This window comes from Nipponia nippon, unplaced genomic scaffold (genome assembly GCF_047370975.1).
Source record: "Nipponia nippon isolate SJK-2023a ecotype South Korea unplaced genomic scaffold, ASM4737097v1 scaffold_22, whole genome shotgun sequence".
Classification (NCBI taxonomy): Eukaryota; Metazoa; Chordata; class Aves; order Pelecaniformes; family Threskiornithidae; genus Nipponia; species Nipponia nippon.
In genome coordinates, this window is record NW_028262339.1 from 1,921,441 (window position 1) to 1,939,041 (window position 17,601).

General features: G+C 40.9%; 1 protein-coding gene across 6 annotated transcripts in view; it reads right to left on the reverse strand.

Moving 5' to 3' along the window:
* The window catches only part of LOC104012734 (proprotein convertase subtilisin/kexin type 5), a 206,167-nt gene that overhangs the window by 97,629 nt on the left and 90,937 nt on the right, over nt 1-17,601 (reverse strand). For all 6 annotated transcript variants that reach the window (XM_087760253.1, XM_087760255.1, XM_087760254.1 and 3 more), the window contains 2 exons: nt 6,238-6,326; nt 2,018-2,190 (listed from right to left, as the gene is read on the reverse strand). In XM_087760253.1, the coding sequence (XP_087616379.1) occupies nt 2,018-2,190; nt 6,238-6,326 (262 nt within the window). The remainder of the gene's footprint in view (nt 1-2,017; nt 2,191-6,237; nt 6,327-17,601) is intronic.

A 17,601-nucleotide genomic window follows, 5' to 3' on the forward strand; every position in this document is an offset into this window, starting at 1 on the left:
TTTCTGTACATATAGAATTTTACATAAATTTAAGGCGCAAAACATTGAGGGCAATGGTTTTGCACACAGCGTAAGTGGGTTGTTTCTTCACAAATAGATGCTATGGGATACCAACTGAACAAAGGGATTACTGCAGTCCTCAGTCTGCAGAGGTAGCAGCAAAGCAGTCTTATTTTCAAGTCTGAACCTCCCCTGACGCAGCTTTGAACCATTCCCACGTGTCCTGTCACTGGATACCAAGGAGAAGAGATCAGCACCTCCCTCTCCACTTCCCCTCCTCAGGCAGCTGTAGAGAGCAATGAGGTCACCCCTCAGCCTCCTTCTCTCCAAACTAGACAACCCCAGAGTCCTTAGCTGCTCCTCATAGGACATGCCTTCCAGCCCTTTCACCAGCTTTGTTGCCCTCCTCTGGACGCATTCAAGGACCTTAACATCCTTCTTAAATTGAGTAGTACACTTAGTCAGGTACTGGGGTGTGAGCTGATATTCAAGCTGAAAGGAGAAGTGACAATGCATGGAAAGCAATAATGGAGATGCATTCAGCCCTCTCACAGACTAGTTATATTGCTCTATGAACAACTATTCTAATAACAATTATTAAATATGGCAGAGGTCTCTGGGGGCAGAAGCAGAGTTTCTAAATCTGTTTAACTGCTAAGCCCCTGGAATTTCTCACAGGATAAAGTACACGCTTGAGTATTTTGTTATGCTAGGCTTAACATGTTACATACTGTACAACAAGCAAAAGCGTAAGTCTGCAGCTCTACACTGAATGGTCATCATATGACCAAATGAAAGGAAGGCAGTGGTCCATTGCTGCATTTTTGGTAAAGCAATCACAATACTGAATTTTATGAGACCTTTTTAACATCATTACATAGCACAGGATGCACACAGTCCTTGTCATTAGTTTAGTATTTCAATAATTGCTCTTCATAACACACCTGTCAGATAGGTGCACACGCATTATTATCCACATTGCGGGGAGGCAGGGGGAGAGTAAGCAATTTATGCAACTTTACTGAGGAAGTGAAAACAAACCAGTGACACGGCTGTGACTAGAACTGAAGAATTCGCAGCTCCTAGGCTTGTGCTGCAATACAATGGTTACAGTGATAGTGGGTATTGATTTTATGTTGTATTTATTTACAATTTATTGTAATTGGATTACAGTTTATTGTAATTGGATTCCATCCAATCCTATATACTGGAAAGAGGTGTGAGCACTGGAAGACCAGGAATTCCCTGATCTATTTAACATGCAGGAGGGTGAAAGGAAGAACTAAAAATTGGCCTCTGACATCAAATTTCCTCTAACTGCTCATTTCCTTCTGTGATCTTATTTGTTTGACAGTTATTTATTAAAGAAAATTGAAAAGGTATTATATTTTTTCATATAGGGATGTTTGGGATTTTGTGTATTGTACTATTGAAGCTCTCTGGACTATATCACACAGAAACTGCAGTTGTACAAACTGTTAGAGAAATGCATATGTAAGGGTGAATGTTCTCTGAGATTAGACATACACTCTAAAAGAAACGAGTGCAAATTTTTTTAGCTCCCAGTTTCCTATTAAATCCATCAAATTTCCATTAAGAAATTATGTAAAACAGAACAAAAAAAAGGAAGGAAGGATGAAGGAAAAAGTCAAAGGCTTTTGTTTTATAATTTCATAGCAATTTAGAATTCATGATTTGGCACTGCTGTGCAAAGTATCATTTTTCAGTCAACTTTTCTTGCAGAATTACATTATTACCTCAGGGCAGTTTTAAAGGACACTGAGGATAATATATTCCAACTGACAATGAAGAAAGTTAGCTGATACTTCAGGAAGGATTGAACATCTAGTTGCTATAGAATGGAAATGTATTTTTCATTTTACACAAATGAAGCTTTTCTTCTTTCCTTAAGAATATGACTCTTCCCCATGCAGTGCACTTGTACATACTGGGCACATGTACCCTTATACCCACACACAAGAGCAGATCCAGGATATGCACTTTGATGCCAACCTACCATTCTGATGCCATTCTCAAAGGCCTGACGCGCTAGAGAAGCAGGTCCATCCACAGTCTTACCATCATCATCAGGCCCCCAGCTGGCACTGTAGATGTGGATGTGTTGGGGATTAAGGCTCAGAGACTTTGCTTCTACCATGTCTGTCACATCTCCATCCAGCATCCGTACGCCTTCAGAACAAAAGATACAATGAACAAGACAACCAAACTCAAAGTGCCTTTTTTTTTTTTTCCCCCCACAGGAAATTGTTGTGTAGAACATTGGACTGAAAGATCATAAAGCTCTCTATTGTAAAAAAAAAAAATCAATCTGTTTGGATATGTGTTTCCCTGATGAAAAAAATGCTTCTATCTGAAAAAATACAAATAGGAATTAATATTTTTGTCTTTCTTCAGGTTTTAAGAATTATCTACAAGTCAGTTTATCCACTGTATAGCCTTTGAACTTTAACAAGAAACTTTCATACTAAAGAAAACTTAAAGACTTGAACCTTGAAATGTCTATATTTCTCACTTGAAGATATTACCTGCTTTGCTTTTTCCTTTTATACTGTGGCATTTAATTTGAGACATTCGTAGTCATAGAATCATAGAATCGTTAAGGTTGGAAAAGACCTCCGAGATCATTGAGTCCAACCGTTAACCTAACTGCCTGGTCCACCTCTAAACCATGTCCCTAAGCACCACATCCACATGTTTTTCGAATACTTCCAGGGACTGTGATTGCACCACTTCCCTGGGCAGTCTGTTCCAATGCCTAACCACTCTCTCCGTGAAGAAATTTTTCCTAATATCTAATCTAAATTGTCACAACTGGCACAACGTGAGGTCATTTCCTCTCATCCTGTTGCTTGCTACCTGGGAGAAGAGACCGACCCCCACCTCACTACAACCTCCTTTCAGGTAGTTCTAGAGAGCGATAAGGTCTCCCCTCAGCCTCCTCTTCTCCAGACTAAACAACCCCAGCTCCCTCAGCCGCTCCTCATAAGACTTGTTCTCTAGACCCTTCACCTAGTCCCAAGTATGTTGGCAGACATAAACACAGGATCTCTGTTGATACATAAACACAGCACTTTTCCTTTGTTATATGAGGTTGCAAAGAAGAAACAGGAGAAAGCTCTTGTGTACAGATGGATTAAGCAGTATAAGTATACACAGTAGCAAGGCGATTACAGAAAGTTACTACCAAATACCCTATGTGTAACATTATGCAACATGAAGCTACAATTTTGTGAACATCCTCCGTTGTGCAGAAGAGGCTTTTTAAAGGTACAATCTGAGATTCTTGTGTTAAAAAAAATCCATTAATGTGCATTTTGACAATTCAATGTGCCAGCCTTTGTAAAGTGAATGGCACCATGTTTTAAGAGCACTAGAATAAATAAGGTAGGCTTAAAGCTGAAAACCGAGAGTATCTTAAAGTTGTTTTTTAACTAACTAACTGTAACATTTTGATTGAATTTAATTCTGACTGAGAAAACCCTTGATGCCAGTTTTAACCTAAATAAGAAAGAGGACCTTCATACAGTTAGTGTAACATTAGATCAAATCAATATAAGATATTAAATAATAATAAACATGCAACTGTATCATAGTAGGGAATAATGATCATTGATTGATCAATGATGAAATATCAATGGAATTCCCCTTTGGTCTCTTCACTATGCCTTATGTGTCCAGAGATGCAGCAACTCACATTTTGGTTTGAAGTAAAGACCCATCTTGGTGGACCAAATTCAACATCACTGTCAGTAGGTGCTCCTCTGTGTAAGAAGAATGTAATTGATATACCTCAACTCTAGTTTCTTCTCCTAAAATAAGGGTCTTTAAATCCCTGGGAAATAAGCGAGCTGAACACTAGTTCAGTATAATATAATTCAACATTTTTACACTCTATTATTTGGCCCGTGGAGAGGGAACATAACTTCTGCATATTCACGTGTATAGCTTATGCCTTTTATGAGGGAAGGGAGGGAGGCATACAAAAATAAAGATCAACAGCAGTAAAACTCTTAAACATATACACCTAGTAGAAGGGGAAGCTCAACCTCCCTTCCCAATACCCTAGAATTCCCTCTTGCTTCTGATTTTCAGCAGATTATCTGCTGGGTCTCCTGAGGACTTATGTTTGAGATACTTTATAAGTGTGGTATGTGAGGTTTATACAGCTACCACTATAGTATTTTCAGGCTTTCTTTAAACAACAGTGTTACTGATGGCTCTGCAGAAGCACTGTGTTAAGCAGAGTAGATACCATTTTTATTTCATTTAGACCAATGAAGTTTCTTGAAGGCTGTTAGATTCTTGTGGTGGGTTGACCTTGGCTAGCTGCCAGGTGCCCACCAAGCCGCTCTATCACTCCCCCTTCATCAACAGGACAGGGGGAGAAAAATACGAAAAAAAAGCTCATGGACTGAGATAAGGACAGGGAGATCACTCACCAATTACCATCATGGGCAAAACAGAGTTGACTTGGGGAAAATTAATTTAATTTATTGGCAATTAAAAATAGATTAGAAAAGAGAGAAACAAACAAACAAAAAACCCTAAAACCACCTTCCCCTCACCCCACACCCCTTCTTCCCAGGCTCAACTTCACTCCTGACTCTTCTACCTACCCCCATCCCCACCCCCCAATCAGAGCAGGGGGGATGGGGAATGGGGGTTAAGATCAGTTCATAACACTGTCTCAGCCACTCCTTCCTCCTCATACTGTTCCCCTGCTCCAGTGTATCTCCCATGAGATACAGTCCTTCACGAGCTTCTTCAGTGTGGGTCCCTCCAACAGGCTGCAGTTCTTCAAGAACTGCTCCAGCATAGGTCCTTTCCATGGGATACAGTCCTTCAGGAACAGACTGCTCCAGTGTGGGTCCCTCATGGGGCCACAGGTCCTGCCAGAAAACCTGCTCTTACATGGGCTCCTCTCCATGGGCAGCAGTTCCTGCCAGGAGCCTGCTCCAGCATGAGCTCTCCACCGGGTCAGAGCCTCCTTTGGGCACATCCACCTGCTGAGGTGTGGGGTCCTCCACGGGCTGCAGGGTAGATATCTGCTCCACCGTGGACCTCCATGGGCTGCAGGGGGACAACCTGCCTCACCATGGTCTTCACCACGGGCTGCAGGGGAATCTCTGCTCTGGTGCCTGGAGCACCTCCTTCCCTCCTTCACTGACCTTGGTCTGCAGGGTTGTTTCTCTTACATTTTTTCTCACTCCTTTTTCTCCCAGCTGCTGTTGTGCATAATTTTTTACTGTTTCTTAAATATGTTATCATAGAGGCACTACCAATGTTGCTGATTGGCTCATCTTTGGGCAACAGCTGAAACTAGCTCTGTCCAACATGGGGGCAGCTCCTGATCAGATACAGTACTATTAATTGTGGAAACATGGCCTCAAGTATGCCTGCTCATATTTTTTAATTGTTGTCTATAGTATATGTAGGTAAACATATTTATTTTTTCATAGGTGGCATCTATTTTGGGGCAGAAAATCAACAGTTAATGAGTTTGAGCTATAGGTATTTTTACTGAAAGCTAATATACCAATCCCATGATTTCTTTAAAAATACAGAGTAAAACTTCACTTGAAGTGTTAAAAACTGGCACAGGCAGGCTACAGCCTAGGAGATATTTACATGACATTTTGACAGTCATTTCAAGAGCCAAGCTAAAGGTCTTAATTGAACAGCCATTGACTAAGAATTGGTAGAAATCACTTGGAATCTCTTGGCTGAACAGAACAAAAAACTGCAATCAAATCTCATATCTCAGGTAATAATCTGGTCACACACAGGGATCAAAAGAAAATACTCTTCAACCACAGCCAAACGACACAAAAATGTTTTACAACTATGTCAGTGTTTTGTTTGGGATCAATATGCAAGCAAATATTCGTGATGTGTACATTTACTTCTGATTTGTCAAAGTTCAGTTAAAGCTTTGAATTTGTACGAAAACCCAAATGTCCTAATTCTGGGTTTTGTGTTTTCATCAAAGGCCTTGCTTTCTATTTTTTTGTGTGTACTGAGAGGTGGTGTCCCAAGGAACACTGGAGAAGCTCACTGAAGACAAATTCCTTCAGTACTGGTATTTAACTACCACGCTACAAGTACAATTGTTATCTATACGAATCTCCTCCTCTTGCTTAGAAAGCTCTGAATGTACCATTTGGTACAAATGACTCTTTAGTTACTTTTTTCTTTGTGGGAGACTGTTTCACATACCTCCAATCTTGGCATTGAAGGCGATTCCTACTGTACAGTGTGAGTTGTTTGCGGTGGCTGCCACTTCTCCAGCACAACGGGTTCCATGCCTGCAGTCAGACAAACATTTTTTTTCAAGTAAGCAAGATAATCCGCCAGCTCAGATTGTTGGGATTTAAAGGCATTGATTTTGCTCATCCTCAGGTGCTAAAACCACAATTATCCACAATATCTTGCACTATGTACCTCCCCATAGCAAATTAATGCCCTTGTTACAACTTTTCCCCAAACACATTTTAACATTATTATCATAACCATCTTCTTAAACTCTTCATGACAGACTTTCTAGCCATTGGAAACACATACAGTATGTAACAAAGACATACTAAGATGATATATAATCCACAGGAACAAAAAGAAGTCTGGGACACCAATTCTTGATTTTGAACCAATATTTACATTATGGGCAGAATTTTTGTCCTACATTCTTCCACGAGCACTCACTGACAAATATGTTACTAGCATGTGCCTCTCTGTACAACCTCCAGTGAGCATCCTCATTAGGTAGAGCGTGTGCCCCATTCTTCCGTGAGGAAGCTGAGACTGTGCCTATGCCCACATAGCTGTTCACAGGCATGCCTAAGAGTGGCTATAAGTCAGATATGCTCAAAACTGTTGTGTAAGTATATCCCGGTCATGCCTTGAGCCAACCTTGCAAGCCTGCTGTCTTTCCAGGGGCAGAAAAAACAGCTGAATTACCCTCCTCATGGGAGCTACACTCTGCACCTGGAAGCAGAGCTGGGCTGTAAGGGCATAATCTTCAGAAGCAGATGAAGAACACCAAACCTCTGGGGTTTGCTCACCCCCTTGCCCACTGTGCAATGCCAGAGTGCGATGTCTTGCTTAGCCCTGATCCACACTCTCTACAAGGTGACAGTGGTCATCCATACAACCACTATGGTAGGAAAGCTGTTTCTGCTCTTCATGATTTTTGCTTGCCAATATAGGTTTCATGAAGTGTTCTCCACCAGTAAATTTTGTCCTCATCATTATGCAGTTAACCAACTCCATCACAGAAATGTGATAAAATTAATTTGGAGTGAACGGGGAACTTCAGGGAGTGTGTGTGCAGAGAGATATGGAGTTTCAGACCAGACAATTAAAGACGGGGAGTTGACGAGATGGAGATAGACAGATAACATAGGGCTTAGCTAGCCACAGAGAAAGAAGTTTAAAAAGTCAAGGCAAAAAATAGATAACAACATCGCAAGCACTTCAGAGGAGGCTAAATGAGGTCAGTTGTGTATTCAGGCATACTTCCACTGGTGGTGGTTGAAAGACTGCTTATGCGGGCATCTGGAGAACAGGGGTGTTTCTGAATTAAGGTTGAAGCCTATGTTACAGACAAGAATCACAGTTGCTTTCTCTTGGTACAGTCTGCTTTGAGAAGAGTCACTCCTTAGTTCCATATCATAAGAAGGTTTTTTTCCCCTTAACCTTTTGAGACATTTAGCTGAGAAACACTAAGACAGCTAGTTTGCAATGGATTAATATAAACCAACAAAAACTAGATAAGACTGGGAAACAAAAAAAGATGAAACAAAGATAATAAGCATTAAAAGCTTATTATTAGATTGATGCTAACTTGTTATAATTTCAAAGGACATCTTTGAATTTATCACGTAAATTAGAAATATATTCTATGAGAAAAGTGTAATTTTTACTCACAAGACCAGCTGATTAATCCTAAAGCTGGACTGAGATATCACAATTATATGTATATCTCCTCAAATTGTTTCTTATTAACCTGTTCATAATTCATCAAGTACTTGCCAGACTTGATCAGAGAATTTTTCAAGACTTAATTTGAGTTTTTTTTTTTCATACGAAGCCTAATTTTCAAGCCTAATTTTCTTCACTTGAAGAAAGCCAGTCTAACAGAAATTTGTCAGGCAACATCTTATCCTATTATAGAATTATTTTGAAAAGCCTGGAGTAAATCATTCAGGAACCACAGATGAAAAGGAGTTTTAAAAAGATCCCTGTTCATTTTCAAGTATTTTCAAATAATCTTCTAGTTCCCTATTTGTTTGAAACAGTGCCTTTAAAAATTTTATTTATATTTATAGGAAAATACCTGTCTTCAGAATTATTTAGAAGACAGAATCACAGAATCACTGAGGTTGAAAGGGACCTTTTGAGATCATCTAGTCCACCCCTCCTGCTCAAACAGGGTCAGCTACAGCAGGTTGCAGAGGACTGAGTCCAGACAGCCTTTGAATATCTCCACAGCGCCTCTGGGCAACCTGTCCCAGTGTTTGATCAGCCTCACAGTAAAAAAGTGGGGGTTTTGTGTCCAAATGGAATTTCATGTTTTTTAATTTGTGCCCATTACCTCTTGTCCTGTCAGTGGGCACTACTGAGAAGAGTCTGGCTCTATATAAGTTTATAGGTGTTATCACTCAAAGCACAGATGACTACACTCTTAAAAATGTATATATGTAATATACCCACACACATTACATCAGTGCATATATTTTATTAAGAAATCACCACCTGCTTTGTGAAATGCATGTGGCCCAGATGCAGCTTCCCAGAGAGAGGCTGCGTTGGGATGAAACCTTCCCTGGGAACCAAGTTTGGAAAGAGCAGCAGAGGGAAGTGACTGGGAATGAATGAAGTTTTTTCAGTAGAGAATGGGTAAAGATAAGAAACACACATAGAGAAAGAAGGCTGCTTGAAAAGGAGCAGAAACAGCTTGAGTTTGTCTGTGGTTCACAGAGGAGTATATGGATGCCTGCCACTTTAACTACATCCACTGAGCACCATCAAAAGGGTTAGATTTCCACTGGGTCACCAGACAGACCCCATTTGCAAAACGGCCATGTAACTTTGTACATAGGAAACAGAAGAGCTGCGTGTCTGGCACAAGAGGAAGAGAGAAAGTGTGACTGCCCCTCTCAGCAGCAACCCATAGTAAAATGGGATTATATGTAACATGAAACTGCACCACAAATTCCAGCTGAAGTGGAAGTGATCAGTTAGAAGTAGCTGGGGCTTTAAAAGGCTGACATAGAGGTACTATTACATATATTTATTGAATTAAAACACAGTGTGAAATTTCAGGTAAAATTCTGATAGAAAAAAACATATGCAGAGAAAATTAGATCTTTGGACAGTTTTATATGTGTGTTAAATTAACATTTCTAAATATTTCACTAGTCTTTACACATTTTCATTAAAAAATTCTTTTATCTATTGCCAACTAAAAGTTGATTCCTACAAATAAAATGTTCATATCTTTTCTTCTTCCCTCCTATCAATTGTTCATTAATTTAGACAATGAAAATTGTGTTGCAAAACCTATTTGCATGCACATCCTATAAATGCCCTGAAAATGTTAAGAGATTAAACTGCAGCAGGAACAGCCCTAAGACTACACTGCCTATATGTGCAAATGCAAGTAGTGATTTTGCAGATGAAATTAAAATGGCCAAGGATTACAGGATGACACACATCCAAATAGCAATATGTAAACTTCAGGTACCCCTTTTGGAAAAACATTGGTCAAAGCAGTAGCAGGGAATGTAAGGGAGGCTAGGAAAAAGGAAGGGCAGAAAAAGACTAACACATGCTTGTCTCTTTCACAGCCTGGTGACTTGTTCCTTGCCAAGAAGTGTTGCAGCAGGCACTTTCCTTAGATGACTGAAGGATAACAAAGCCTACAGGAGCTCAGGCTTGGAGAAGTGCGTTCATAGCAACTTTGCCCTAAAAGACATTTTCCAAATACAGTGAAAAGCACACTGCATTGTGCTATCTGTGTTTCTGATCCTCCGGAAGAAGAACACACTTCCAGAGTGGTTTTATGTCCTGTACCTACAGATATCAAGCATAACAAAACCATGACCCTTCTTTATTCTGCAGTGTTGTCTCTCATGTTCTAAGCAGACATTGTGGAAGCAGTTAGAACTACAGCCTCTTATCTCAGCAACTATTTCAGCAGAGAATGCGTAAAAAAAAAAAAGCTTCCTAAGTGGAAAAACCATTTGAGCTATTTCAAAGGGAAGTTGCCGACAGGAGCTGAGATGTTTAAGTGTAAATTACCTCAATCTAATGCATGTGTTTTAGCACTATAGATTCATTGTCGGAGAAGTCTTTTGTCTGCCTTGAGAAAAAAAAGAGAACAGGACCACCAACAGGCCAGTGAGTTTCAAGAAGTAAAATGATGCTACAAATTCCTGAACCACATGAGGGTTACATCATTAATCACAATAAAAGGACACATGATACTTGACAGCACCATGAAGCTGTCATTAGTGTACGTTAGCTGTCATTCCGTTCAATAGGGTGGGTAGGAGCAGTAATTTTTTAATCTTTTGCTGAGTGCAACGCATTTGTATACATCAAATACCATTATAACAATGGCTGATGTATGAAAATGCTGATGAGATTACCCACGATCAGTTCATGTAATGTTTCTAGGGCCCTAAGTTATATCCACTTCTACCACTTCTGAAAACACTATATTTGACTGAAGGCAATGACAATGACGACAATCTGGTACTGGCATAGTTTAATCAACATGAAATTAGCAGCCTAGGACACCTTGAGGAAAGTTAGGTAAAAGTTATAGCAGTCATCAGAATGTACTGCAATCCCTGCCATATGTGAAAGTCCAGCGGCTTTCAGAAAATGCACAGATTTATTAAAGAAAAAACTAGACGCACCATAATAGTTTTGTATAAGCTACTTGCTCTGAAGATTTAAGGAGATGCCATTGCTGTACAGTCATTATTAAGGTTGTTCCATCAATATTCCCATAGTTTCATCTATTGGGAGGTTAATGACTCAGGTCAAAAATTTTCCTTAGCAGAGAACATGCTTACTCTTTCTGTTCTAAGCCTCTTATGTCCTGCTATTTCATATGTCATGACTTGAGCCTTCTGAACTGATTGAACCACTTTTTACCTGCTGCTATAATTCCTCAAGATATGTTGATTTCTACCAAGCTGTGTCCCTAAAAGTGACAAGGGTTTAACAAAAATCTACCGTTCCTTACTGCATCCTTGGTGTATCTGTATTTACTCAAAATTGAAGGTGCCGTGTTGTATCTTGATACTCTGTGTTTTAAGAACCGACAGGTTCAGAACAATGGTTCTGTTTTTTGGTTTTGTTTCAAGTTCTGCTTAAAGCAGAAGCTGGTCAACACAGCAGAAACATATCTTAAAAGAGAAAGAAATTCAGCAGATGACATGACATTGTTTTATGAAGAAACAGGAGAAACAAGTACAGAGGTTATTTATAGAAGATGAGTAGTATAATAGGTTAATAAATTATATCTTTGAGTGATTATCATATGTGAACTCATTAGGGCTTTAAGAAATTATCTGAAAAAGGAAATCAAAGAAAAGATGATGCATTTGTGCAACATTTGGTAAATTCAAGGCCCATATAGATAGCTATAGCTAGGTGGTGCTTAACCTTTACTAGCTGTATGGTCCTGAGCGGGGAAATGATCTTCCAGCATTGTTCTATAGCATTCAAAAAAGCAGAGAAGAGAAAAATAGGAAAAAATACCTTCACAACTGTACATCATTGGTTATTACTGCTACACTCGCTCTGTTCTGAAAGATTACCTCCATAAAGTACATTTTTATGGTCTTTACCTAGCCTTCATTTGCCTTTGTCTCAGAGTGTGAGTTTCTATACCCGTGTCTGCACTTTGCAGCTGCTCTTGGAAACACCTAAAAATAATTCTAATTCTTTTCTCTAAGTGTGTATGTAAAAGGTATACATCCAACTGCATCTGTGAAATGTTTGTATGTTTTGGGCATGTATAATGCATTCAAAGGTTGGAAACAGTCCATAATGGGCAAACATTTAATGTAATACAGTTTGATGCAGCATAAAGTCAAGTACATTTTGAGTATGTTACCTGAGCAACAGACTGCAGTACTCATGTAAGATGCTAACACCAGTGTGTGTTTCACTGTAACCATTAGCCCAAATTGTTACAGACCAGAAGTTGTTTACTTTAGTCCAAATTCAGCAAAAAAAAAAAAGCTCCATGTGGAAAACAGAGTTGTGTAGATGAAATTATGCAATCAGATAATTATGATTATACAAAAATAAAAAAAAAACCAGTCTAGAAAACGTCCTAAAATTATGTTACATCCCATATTTATAATAAATAATTATAAAAGCATGTAGGAATGAAAAGGGAAAAAAAGTCTTCAGGCAGTTATAAAAGTGTGTGTGCTTCTATTGATCCATACTGAAGCCAAAACATTATTATAGGAATTTTTACTTGTGCCTGTCTAGTCCACAAAATGAGTGTCTAACATTTGGTGACTGGTTATCCACCTCATAATAAATTCTGCAAAAATTTGGATAGAAAAACAGAAAAGAAAAAAAAAAGACATTAGAACTGGAGGAATGCAATGAAAAATAAGTAGTAACTGGAGAATCTGACATTATAAAGTAGTGGCCATGCACTGTGCCTTAATGCTGTGATGATGCATTTCTTTGCTGTCTTTTATTTTTCTGGAGTTTATCAGCTCTTTTAGAATATAAAAAACTCAGAGGACTAGAGGGTTTAAAGCCCTCCGGTTTTTCATGACACTAACATTATAGTCCAACCCACTTCAAACTGTCACCACTGAGTCTTTTCAGAAAGGGAACTTAAGGAGAAAAGAGTTTCAGAGTATTTCAATGCAAGCCCATCACAAACATATCTGGAATACCAGTAACTTATTGAGGCTTTCTAAAAGAGATATTCAGCACAAGAAAGAGTTTGTACACAAATAAGGAAAACAGCTATTCTTTTTTATCTAGAGAAATGTCTACAAAAAAGAAGAAAACTTCACATTCGTTGCAAAGTCTATGCTGCACGTTCTGTAAGAGTGGATATCAAGTTATGACAAAAAGGTTAGAATAGTCTTGAAGTTTACACAAGGTTATGTCCATTTTAGTAGGCTGTGCTGGAACATCTGCTCCTCTGTTTTTGATAGCACAGCTTCCTTTCTCAGCATGATTACATAACAAACATTGCATATGCATAAATACAGTGCATTAATACTAAGAACTTTTTTTTTTACTTAGCTTTAATTATAAATTACAGTGGAATCCAAGGGATTGAACTTGTAACATGAACTAAATGAGGTTTCCACCAACCCCTAACTAGCAAGAGACCTCTTCCTCTTCTAGTTAACAAAACTCCAAATTGTATGCCAAATATATTTTACAAGATATAGAAAATTATAGGATTAAAAGAATGTTATGGGTGCACCTTTATCCAGATCTGAAGTTTTGATCTAGTGAAATTCTGATCCTATTACTTTAGTGAGGTGTTGGTGACATAAACAATGAGATACACTTGAAAAACTAGTTTATACACGATAACAAAGGCTGAAAGTTGGCAGAACTGCCATTAAATGTCAATATTAACCACATAGTTGCCAAATCTGTTTCCAACTCTAACTACAGGTAATCTACAATTTTCTGAAATCCAAATGTCTTTGGTGATATTTTCATCGCTGCTGAGTGAATAATAAATGATAAAATAATTTTCATAGAATCATACAATCGTTTAGGTTGGAAAAGACCTTTAAGATCATCAAGTCCAACCGTTAACCTAGCACTGCCAAGTCCACCACTAAACCATGTCCCTAAGCACCACATCTACACATCTTTTAAATGCCTCCAGGGATGGGGGCTCAACCACCTCCCTGGGCAGCCTGTTCCAGTGCCTGACTACCCTTTCAGTGAAGAAGTTTTTCCTAACATCCAACCTAAACCTCCCCTGGCTCAACTTGAGACCATTTCCTCTTGTCCTATCGCTTGTTACTAGGGAGAAGAGGCCGACCCCCACCTCGCTACAACCTCCTTTCAGGGAGCTGTAGAGAGCAATAAGGTCTCCCCTCAGCCTCCTCTTCTCCATACTAAACAACCCCAGCTCCCTCAGCCGCTCCTCAGAAGACTTGTGCTCTAGACCCTTCACCAGCTTCGTTGCCCTTCTTTGGACACACTCCAGCACCTCAATGTCCTTCTTGGAGTGAGGGGCCCAAAACTGAACACAGTACTCGAGGTGTAGCCTCACCAGTGCCGAGTACAGGGGGACGATCGCTTCCCTAGTCCTGCTGGCCACACTATTTCTGATACAAGCCAGGACGGTATTGGCCTTCTTGGCCACCTGGGCACACTGTTGGCTCACATTTCAAACTTCTAAAGGGACAGGAAGAATGGAGGTTTAGGTAGCCATTGTTATCTGTCCAAAAATATATTAGAGTTGACATCTATTTTTGCATAACCCTTCTTTAGTTAAAGTTCCAAATGTCTTCTAAGGTCTCTATTACACTGGAATATATCTGTAAATGGAAAAATGTGATATCTGCTGGAAAAAATTATATTAACAGTAATCATCAGAAATGCATTTTATTGCATTCTGGAGTAATGTTTAATGCAGTGCAAAAGATACCTTTTTTTTAGAGCTTTTCACATATAAATGATCTTTAGTTATCCGGAGGATGAAAAATACTTTCCAAATTGGCACTAAGTTGGGATGTTGTTTGGGGAACATCTGAAAAAGGAGATACAAAAGAATTTACAGAAGTTTGGATATTAACAGTGGAGAAAGAGATTGCAGATGACAGCGATAAGTAACCTACACAGAGTCATTTCTGCTGAAATCCACTTTGTTTCCACAAATCAGGCAAGGAAGGGAAGAGGCCGGCATGGCTGAGCCATGACCTGTGGGTCAAACTAAAGGGCAAGAAGAGATTGCACAGGCAGTGGAAGAAGGGACTGGTATCTTGGGAAGAGTACAGGGACACTGCCCAGTTGTGTAAGGATGGGATCAGGAAGGCCAAGGCTCGGCTGGAGCTGAACCTGGCGAGGGACGCAAAGAATAATAAGAAGGGCTTCTACAGGTACGTCAACCAGAAAAGGAAAGTTAAAGAAAGCGTACCCCCTCTGATGAGCAAAATTGGCAAGCTGGTAACAACAGACAAGGAGAAGGCTGAGGTACTCAACAACTTCTTTGCCTCAGTCTTCACTGGCAACCTCTCTCCTCACACCTCCCGAGTCAATGGGCCATTTGACGGGGATCGGGGGGTGGGGGGTGGAGGGGGGGCAAAGTCCCTCCCATTGTAAGAGAAGATCAGGTTCGCAACCACCTGAGGAACCTGAACGTACATAAGTCTATGGGTCCCGATGAGATGCATCCCAGAGTCCTGAGTGAATGGGCTGATGTAGCTGCCAAGCCACTCGCCATGATATTTGAAAAGTCATGGCAGTCAGGTGAAGTCCCTGGGGACTGGAAGAAGGGAAATACTGCACCCATTTTTAAAAAGGGTAGAAAGGAGGACCCTGGGAACTACCGACCTGTCAGCCTCACCTCTGTGCCTGGGAAGATCATGGAACAGATCCTCCTAGAAGCTATGCTAAGGCACATGGAGGACAGGGAGGTGATTCGAGACAGCCAGCATGGCTTCACCAAGGGCAAGTCCTGCTTGACCAACCTAGTGGCCTTCTATGATGGAGGGACTGCATCAGTGGATGAGGGAAGAGCTATGGATGTCACCTATCTGGACTTCTGTAAGGTCTTTGACACGGTCCCCCACAATATCCTCCTCTCTAAATTGGAAGGATATGGATTTGATGGGCGGACTGTTCGGTGGATAGCAAACTGGCTGGATGGTCGCACCCAGAGGGTAGTGGTCAATGGCTCGATGTCCAGATGGAGAACAGTGACGAGTGGTGTCCCTCCGGGGTCCGTACTGGGGCCAGTGCTGTTCAATATCTTCATCAATGACACAGCGGGATCGAGTGCACCCTCAGCAAGTTTGCAGATGACACCAATCTGAGTGGTGCAGTTGACACGCCTGAGGGACAGGATGCCATCCAGAGGGACCTGGACAGGCTGGAGAAATGGGCCTGTGTGAACCTCATGAGGTTCAACAAGGCCAAGTGCAGGGTCCTGCACCTGGGTCGGGGCAATCCCTGGTATCAATACAGGCTGGGGGATGAGGGGATTGAGAGCAGCCCTGCCGAGAAGGACTTGGGGGTACTGATAGACGAAAAGCTGGACATGAGCCGGCAATGTGTTCTCGCAGCCCAGAAAGCCAACCGTATCCTGGGCTGCATCAAAAGAAGCGTGGCCAGCAGGTCGAGGGAGGTGATTCTGCCCCTCTACTCTGCTCTCCTGAGACCCCACCTGGAGTACTGCGTCCAGCTCTGGGGTCCTCAGCACAGGAAGGACATGGACCTGTTGGAGCAGGTCCAGAGGAGGGCCACAAAAACGATCAGAGGGATGGAACACCTCTGCTATGAGGAAAGGCTGAGAGAGCTAGGGTTGTTCAGCCTGGAGAAGAGAAGGCTGCGGGGAGACCTTATTGCGGCCTTTCAATACTTAAAGGGGGCCTACAAGAAAGATAGTCTTTTTAGCAAGGTCTGCTGCGACAGGACAAGGGGTAATGATTTTAAACTAAAGGAGGGTAGATTTAGACTAAACACAAGGAAAAAAATTTTTCACGATGAGGGTGGTGAAACACTGGCACAGGTTGCCCAGAGGTGGTAGATGCCCCATCCTTGGAAACATCCAAGGACAGGCTGGATGGGGCTCTGAGCAACCTGATCTAGTGGTAGATGTCCCTGACCATTGGAGGGTTGGACTAGATACTTTTAAAGGTCCCTTCCATCCCAAAGCATTCTATGATTCTATGAAATTAGAAAAACTTTAGTTCTTTGGGGAGAAGAAAGAAGAGACTGCAGGTCTGTGGCAGCCTCTCAGTCATTTTCTCTCTAAGGTTAGACAGGGCTGACACATGCTTTAGGTAATTTATTGCAGAGCAGTTGATCTCCAAAGGAGTTCCTACAAATACATTTCATTTTTCACTTCAGTATCAGCAGTAACTGGAGAATCTGACATTATAAAGTAGTGGCCATGCACTGTCCCTTAATATCAGCTCTGTATTTCTGTACTACTACATATCAGAATCTCATATGACATCTAATTTTTTTCTCATTTACATGAGAATGAATTCATATAATTTTAATTGCAAATCCCTGTATTGGGTCTGGCTGGGATGGAGTTAACTTTCCCCATAGCAGCCCTCATAGTGCTGTGCTTTGCAGTTGTAGCTAGAAAGGTGTTGATAACATGCCAGTGTTTTGGCTACTGCTGAGCAGTGCTCCCACAGCATCAAGGCTGTCTCTCCAACACGCCCCCTGCCCACCAAGGCCAGTAGGCTGGTGGTGGGCAAGAGGTTGGGAGGGGACACAGCTGGGACAGCTGACCCCAACTGACCAAAGGGATATTCCATACCATATGATGTCGTGCTCAGCTAAGAGAAAGGAGGATGAGCGGAGAGCATTCTCTATTAAGGC